This window comes from Crocodylus porosus, unplaced genomic scaffold (assembly GCF_001723895.1).
Source record: "Crocodylus porosus isolate Cpor-Errol unplaced genomic scaffold, CroPor_comp1, whole genome shotgun sequence".
Taxonomy (NCBI): Eukaryota; Metazoa; Chordata; order Crocodylia; family Crocodylidae; genus Crocodylus; species Crocodylus porosus.
This window is the reverse complement of record NW_017728904.1, coordinates 1,409,385-1,416,927: the sequence shown is the minus strand read 5'-3', so window position 1 is coordinate 1,416,927 and position 7,543 is coordinate 1,409,385. Positions and strand designations below refer to the sequence as shown.

General features: G+C 65.6%; 1 protein-coding gene and 1 long non-coding RNA gene across 2 annotated transcripts in view; both read left to right on the top strand.

Moving 5' to 3' along the window:
* Positions 1-110: 110 nt before the first annotated feature.
* LOC109324802 overlaps positions 111-7,543 on the top strand; it is a 21,885-nt gene continuing 14,452 nt past the window's right edge. Inside the window, exon 1 of the long non-coding RNA XR_002105011.1 lies at positions 111-202. This is a non-coding gene — a long non-coding RNA (uncharacterized LOC109324802). The remainder of the gene's footprint in view (positions 203-7,543) is intronic.
* On the top strand, positions 212-7,499 carry FAM189B (family with sequence similarity 189 member B). Its single transcript, XM_019556862.1, has 12 exons — positions 212-472; positions 1,192-1,248; positions 1,397-1,507; positions 1,725-1,856; positions 2,079-2,186; positions 2,560-2,720; positions 2,860-2,959; positions 3,141-3,225; positions 3,556-4,113; positions 4,355-4,423; positions 4,702-4,964; positions 6,388-7,499. Exons 1-12 carry the CDS (start codon positions 254-256, stop codon positions 6,559-6,561), a joined length of 2,037 nt encoding a protein of 678 aa, XP_019412407.1. The 5' UTR covers positions 212-253; the 3' UTR covers positions 6,562-7,499.

Sequence of the window (7,543 nt, the reverse complement as noted above, 5' to 3'; positions counted from 1 at the left end):
GCCCGCGGCCCGGCTGGCGCGGGGGCGATGGCGACGCGGAGCGAGACCCGCGCGCCGCGCCCGGGATGCTCCGGCCCTGAGACGTGCGCCTAGGACGGTGCTGCTGCGCGGCCAGGGGTCCCAGCTCGGAGTCGCCCGCAGCGCGAAGCGCGGCCTGCTCGGCTCCCAGGACCGTCCCCAGCTGCCGGGCCGGGGCCTGGCTGTGGCTCCCTGCAGCCGCGGGCCCGCTGCTCCCGTCCCGCCGCGGGGCACCATGCCATCCTCCAGCGACTCCAGCCACTCGCTGACCGGCCGCAGCTCCCGCAGCCTCACGCACCTCCGCATGCAGAGGACCTGGCTGCAGACCCTGCTGGTGCTGGGCTTCATCCAAGTGATCCTGGGCATCCTCATCGTCACCTTCAGCCTCGTGGCAGCCACTATCACGCCTGCCCCCAAGATCCGGCACTCCTGCCCCTACTGGGCCGGCTTCTCGGTGAGTCTCGGGCAGATCCGCAAGGCCAAGGGGGAGCCAGGGGCCCAGCCGTGCAGGGAGTTTCTACGGCTGGCTCTGCTCTGGTGGGGGGCAGGGGCCTCCCTGGCTGTGCACCCCAGGGTGCCGTTCTCCTGCTGGGCATGAGGGGAGCAGTGCGCTCTGTGAGCTTGTGCCAGCCCAGAGGGCCCGGGAGGAGCAGCAGTGGGGCAGCGGCAGGGCAGCATGTAGGCAATCCCCCTTGTGTCAGGAACCCTTGCCAGGCTCTTCTGTTGTCCCCAGGCCTCCCCCATGTCCTGTGCTGCCAGCCCCAGTCCCTGGTGCCGCTTGCTCACCTGTATCACTTCCCAGCTGGCATGACCGGGTACAGGATCCTCCCTGTTTTACAGAGGGAGCTCGACAGGCCCTGAGCATCTCTGGTCTCCCTGCCTATGCCCTCCAGCCCACATGGTGCCAAGTCCCCTCACCCCACCCCACCCCTGCAGCATGGCACCCCTATGGGCTGCCCTGGCCAGGGTCCCACTGGCCAGCGTTGAGCTGTTCCTGAGTGCCCTGAATCAGCACTTTCCTTGCTTGGCCGGCAAGGAGGCGCCTGCCTGTTGTGCATGTGCGGGGCATGGGCTGCAGGCAGGGAGCAGAGTGCGGGCATGGGGAGGGCAGGGGATGTGTGGGACATCCTCCTGCCCCGGTCTTCTTCAGGGTCCCTGTCTGTCTGTCCCCAGCTGGCCCTGTCGGGCCTCGTTGGCGTTGTCTCCTGGAAACGGCCCATCACGGTGGTGGTAGGTGTCAGCTGCATGTAGGGCAGGGGCGCTCGCCCTGCCAGGGGCCCCTGCATCTCTGGGTGCTTTGGTGGGGGGCAGAGGGCAAAGCCAGGCTCCCCTCACCTGCACGTGCCGGTCGGCCTGTTCCCCTTCTGCCCTGTTCCAGATCACCTTCTTCACGCTGCTGTCTGTGCTGGGCGTCATGCTGGGCCTGGCTGGCTCCATCCTCTCCTGTCAGAACGCCCAGCTCGTGAAGTCCCTGGAGGCCTGTGAGCGGGTGAGGCCCTGAGCTGTGGCTGCTGGGCACCAGCCTTAGGAGATGGAGAGCTGGGGGAGGCTGTGTGGCTGAGCCTGGGGCAGCAGTGCAGGCTCGTGCCTCAGGGGCTGGGTGATGGGCATGGGGCAAGGGGACTGTTGGCTCTAGGAGGGGAGCAGCGGGAGGGCTGGGGCTCCAGGACCCAGCCATCCCTCACCCAGTGTCTCACTTCCTGCAGGAGATGGACATGTGCATGTGCTGCTCGGTCCGCTCTGGTCTGCAGCACGTGCCTGGCCCCTGCAGCCGCCACCCTGACAGGCTGGTCATGTTTGCCAACCCCGACTGCCGTAGCATCCGCATGGCACTGAAGGTAATAGCGTTGCAGGGGCTGGGGCCACGCTGGCTAGACTAGGGGGAGGGGGGCTGTGCCAGGCTGAGGCGGCTTGGTGCCTGGGGAGATGCTCCAAGCCTGATACTGCAGGCAGGGCTAGACTGGGCCGGGGCCAGGGCCAGGGCCCAGAGGCTCATCACCAGAGCGGGGGGCTTGGCATCTGAAGAGGAGCATTCAGGGCCCCTCTGTGCCCCTGCCCAGGACCTGCTGTTCAGCATCTGTGGCCTGACCATCTTCTCCACCATTGTGTGCACGCTCTCTGCTGTCATGTGCTGCATCCAGATCTTTTCCCTGGACGTTATCCACATGGTGAGCGCTGCCCGCAGTCCCCTGCCCTGTCCTCACTGCACAGCAGAGGCTTGGGCCAGAGCCCCCCACCCCCCACACAGACATTACCAGACCCTCTCCCAGAGCTGTGCCCTGGCCACACTGAGCAGCCTGGGAGTGGCCCTGTGGGCTGGTGCTTCAGTGGTGGGTATCAGGGAGAGCCCAGAGGGAGCCAGATCTTGCCCATATCTCCCAGGGGAGATATGGCCAGGCCTCCCCACAGCCAAGGCCCTAGTCAGGAGCTCAGGGCATCAGGCACTGGTACTGTGACCCTGTTGGACTCCAAAAGCAGGAGGCAGAGGGGACACAGCCCCTCAGGGCCCTGCAGCTGCCCCTCATTCCCCTCTCCCCACAGCTGGGCCTGCCACGCTCCAGCTCCGTGACCCTGGAGTGCACGTCACCCCCGGACACCTTCCTGCAGACCATGATGGACTTCGAGGAGTTTGTGCCCCCGGTGCCGCCACCCCCCTACTACCCACCAGAGTATACCTGCAGCTCCGAGACGGATGCCCAGAGGTGCTGGGGGCTGGGGGGGCAGGGCCCAGCCAAGTATGGGGAAGCCAGGGGAGGGAGGACAAGGGGGAGCCATGGAGCTGTGTGCGCGAGGTCTGTCCTCCTCTGTGGTTAACACAGTCTCTCCCACCTTTTCCCACAGCATCACCTACAACGGCTCCATGGACAGCCCTGTGCCGCTCTACCCCACCGACTTCCCTCCATCCTATGAGACTGTCATGGGGCTCCGGGGAGACAGTCAGGTAAGGGCACGGGCCTGGGCAGGCACATTCTGCACGGTGCTGGGCAGGGGGTCATGACGGCCCCAGGGAGTGTGGGGGCCGGAGCATAGCTGGGGGCTCCCCGCAGCGTGTGCTGCCTCCCTTCTCGCACAGCCCATGCCCAGGACTGGCGTCAGGCCGTGACCATCCATGTGCCCCTTAGGCCACGCTGTTCGACTCGCAGCTGACGGACACCTCGCATGTCTGCACCTGTGACCGCGTCCCCTCCATCGTGCTCAGTGGAGAAGGTAACGGCAGCCCTGGGCAGCATGGGAGGGGGGTAAGGGATAGGGCCCATGGCTGGGCTGTGGGGGTGGGGCTTGGTAGCAGTAGAGCGCGCAGCAGCGAAGTTCACACACTGCTGCTCTGTGGGTGTTGGGAGGGCAGATGGGGAGTTGGGGGGCAGTGCAGGAGGCACTGCGCCCACAAGCTGGGGGTGCAGTGCATGGGGAGGGGTCACCATGCCTGCAGGCAGGGCCAGGATGGCAGCACACGGTAGGCAAAGGGGTGAGGCTGGGCCCTGCCCTGAGGGCCTTGTGCCTGCCCCCCCACCCCAACTCCAGGCGTGCGTGTTGCAGTATCCATGGACAGCGGGTCCCTGATTATGTCTGAGATCATGGACATCCCCGGTGACAGCAGCCCCTCGGAGGACTCGTGCCTGCTGGAGCTGCAGGGTTCGGTGCGCTCCATGGACTACGTGCTGTTCCGCTCCATCCAGCGCAGCCGCGCTGACTACTGCCTTAGCGTGGACTGCATGCAGTGCAGCCACCACCCCGGCAGCCCCACGCTGGGCCTGCAGGGCCCCTTCGAGGAGCCATCCCGGCCTCGTGTGCGCGGTGAGCGCTCCTACTCCTGCTCCACGCCTGACGCCGTGCTCGAGGGCCGCCTGGCCGGGGGCGCCGTGGCCCACAGCTGCAACCGGCTGGAGGGGCTGTCGCGCTGCGCAGGGCCCTGCTTCCCCGAGGTGCGGCTCAAGGGCAGGAGCGTGCCACCGGGGTGCCGGGCCAGCAGGCGCCTGGCCCAGCAACGGCGCAGCAGTGAGACCTCCTGCCTGGCATCTCCAGCACAGGGGCTGGGCCAGCGTCCCCTTGTGCGGTCACACAGCGACCCCGGCATCGTTGCCGCTGGGGACCCAGGTAGATGGGGATGAGGGGCGTGGTCCGTGTGTCCGTCTGCCAAGTCAGAGCTGCTCATGCTCAGATGATACGGCTGGATGGAGAGCGGGGGGGCGAGGTGGCCTGTTGAGGCCCTGCGTGTCGGTGTCACTGTCGGAGCAGACTGGCTTGGGGATGGCACATCGGGGAGTGAACACTGATGCGCACGCAAGCAGGACGGACGGGCTGCGGTAGTCCTCATGCCCGTTCTCTCTGCTCCCAGGTGACTTCAGGGAACTGCTTTATACCAAAGCACTGGAGGACAACGCGTCCAACTCCTCTGCAGATACAGGTCAGGCAGCATTTGCGGTGCTGGAGATGCTCTGGGCCAGAGCCTGGGACTGGGCAGAGCGTGAGCTATGAGCAATGCCTGTTTCAGTGGGAATGGGCTGATGGGAGCTGGGGCTGATAGGGGTGTCATGTTGCCCCCCTACCCACTGGCACTCTGCCCCACTCCCAGGAGAGGCCCAGGGGCAGCAGCGGGGCACTGGGGCTGCTGGTTGCAGCATCTGGGCATGTGCCGGTCAGGTGCCATGTGGCTGTGGTTCTCATGGGCTCCCCTCCCACCAGGGCTGTGCTCAGAAGCCTGCCTGCTCCGTGCCTCACGCTGGGACTCGCCCCCGCTCCTCCGGGCCAGCTCTGCTGGGAAGAACCGGCTGCCGGTGCCCAAGAAGGTGACGCAGAGGCTGTCGAAGGCAGGGACACGCTCCCTGGGGGACTTGAAGGTTTGCCGCAGCACCCGTGGGCTGGTGGCCAGGTTCCTGCAGAGGTCCAAGCGCAACCTGGCACCAGGCATGGAGATGGCTGGACACAGCTCCCAGGCCCACAAGCAGGTGGGTGCAACCACGGGCCCCTGCAGCCCAGAGGCCTGCACATGGGCAGGGAGCCAGGAAGTCCAGAATCCTTCATCATATAAGTATATATTCGGCCTATAAGTATACAAGGGGTGTGCATCAGGATCTGGGGTAACGCCTGTTCACCAGAGCACCCCAAGGGGTGACAAGGTTCAACGGTCATAACCGCTGCAAGACCCTTTTAGGCTGGACATGAGGAAAAACTTCTTTATTGTCTGAGCCCCCAAGGCCTGGAATACACTTCCTCCAGAGGTGGTACAAATACCTACTCTGGACTCTTTTAAGAAACGTTTGGACACTTACCTTGCTGGGATCCTTTGACCCCAGCTGACTTCCTGCCCCGGGGCAGGGGGCTGGACGTGATGATCTTCCGAGGTCCCTTCTAACCCTAATGTCTATGAAATCACCCTGACCCTGCTGCTGACTTACTGTGGAGCCTTCCGGGAGCCCCTGGGGCTTTTGTGCCTCAGTTTCCCCATCTGCAAAACATGAGTAATGATTCTCCCCAGAATCACCTGCTGTTTTGGCGCTTGCACAACCCAGGAAGCTCTGGGAAGCTGCAGGCCATGTTGGGTAACCATGGGAGCCCAGGAACACTATCTAATTGCAGCCTGCTAATGCGTGCACCTCATCCCTGCCCCACCCAGGCCTTCCCCGTAGTCGCACCAGAGGCCTGCAGTCGGGGTCTTTCCTGTGGGAAAGCACCGTGACTGTGGCCTGGTGCCTGTCCTGACACTGGGGGGCCCTGCCTGGAGTGTCAGGGAACAGCTCATCCCTTCTGGCTGCCTTATGCTGCTTCGCCGGCCCCACAGGCTTGAGTTCCAGCGCTCTGCCACAGAGCAGAACCCATTTTCCCGGTGCTGCTCTGAGATCTGCTCTAGGGCTGCTGTAGGTCACGCCAGTTCCTGGCCCTCGGGGTCATTCCTGTCTCTGAGTCTGCCCACGTCTGAGCCTGCAAATGCAGGGCAGCCCAGGTCTTGTCATGGGTGGGATGCAGATGCCTCTCTGTGTGTCACCTGCTAGACCAGCTTCTTGGCTCCAGCCGCTCCTGCTGCGTGGGAGGGACTGCAGCCCCAGGAGTCAGCACACCTTGCTGGTGCTTGCCCTTTGCTCACTCTGCCCCATGAGCTGCACCAGCTTGGGCAACCACTGGCCTCAAGCAGCAGATGCTGCTGCTACCGCCTGAGCTGGCACAGAGCTGCTCTGGTCCCCACCTGCCCCTGCCCAGGGGCTGCTCTGCACCCATCCAGCCGCGCAGAGCCCAGGCTAGGGCCATTCCTGAAGGAAGGGCAGGGAAGGCACAGACAGGGAGGGGGGTGCTGCCAGTGGGCTGGGTAGGGGTGCTTGCTCAGCTGCCCTCACTCACACAGGCCCCTGCTGCCCTTCTTGCCTGGTGCTGCAGGTTCCCCGGAGCCCGTGGCCGGTAGCTGAGCACCAGCCCCTGGAAGGGATCCACCTACAGAGCTGCGGGGACCTGAGCTCTACCTCCTCACTGCGCCGCCTCCTGTCTGCCCGCCGGTTGGAGCGCAGCCGACCGCACAGCCTTAGCGGGGCCTACAAGGAGAGCATCCTCTGAGGGACCCAGTCCGAGCCCCCAGGCTGGCCAGGAGGCTCCGTCAGCAGCTGGATCTCTGCCTGGGCAATTCAGCGCCTGGACTGGCCTTTCCTGGGGCACTGGCACCAGGCCTGGGGACAGGGCTGGCTCCTCCCCGGCACGCGCCCACCTCCACTGGGTAGCAGTGGAAGGGGACAGGCACACCTCCAAGGCCAGGGCTCCTGGTTCCTTGTGCCTGGCTGTTTATCTCCAGGGCCCATGACGGCAACTCCCTGCAAGGGTAGTGGACAGGGAGAGGTGCTGCACCCTCTTGCTGGGCACGTGTGGCTCACAGGGGCCGTGGTCGGAGCAGTCGTGTAGCCATAAGGGCTGTTGTGTTTTGCGAGTACCCTGTGTGCAGGGGCTGAGCTGGGTGCCCCCTGCACCATGGGCTCTGCTGGCCCAGATCTGATGCGGTCCTAGGTGCGATCGCATGTGCACGCTGCACTGGGGCCTCGCAGCAGTTCACCCAGTGCCCGAGCGGGGTCGCGCCCCTGCCCAGCCCCTGCTCTGCTCCTGCGCTATGCACCCCCCATCACAGAGCAGGCCGGCCCCTGCCCCTGCCCCTGGAGATCGCCCCCCCTATTGCTGCTCAGGCCTAGCCTGGCGCTCCGGGCCGGGAGCAGGGTGGTGCCCGGCCGCAGCCCCGCAGGGCCGGGGCTCTGGGGAGCACGGCCAGCTCCCTGCCGGCACCGCGGGGCCGGGCCTCTCCCGTGGACGGCCCCGGGCCCCGGGCCCCCTCCTCCTCGTGCTCCGGCAGCTTTTCTACCTCCCCCCAGCGATGCCTTTGCTCTGCATGCCCCGTGCGCTCTCCCTGCCTCGGCGGGGGGGTGCACTTTTTTACTGGGGGAGCATGCGGGGACCTCTCGGAGCTGCACTGACGCCCGCGGGAAACCAAATAAAGTTGTAGCCAGACCGAGCGGCTGTGCTGGTGTCGTGGTGGCCGGGGGCTCGGGCCGCTCTG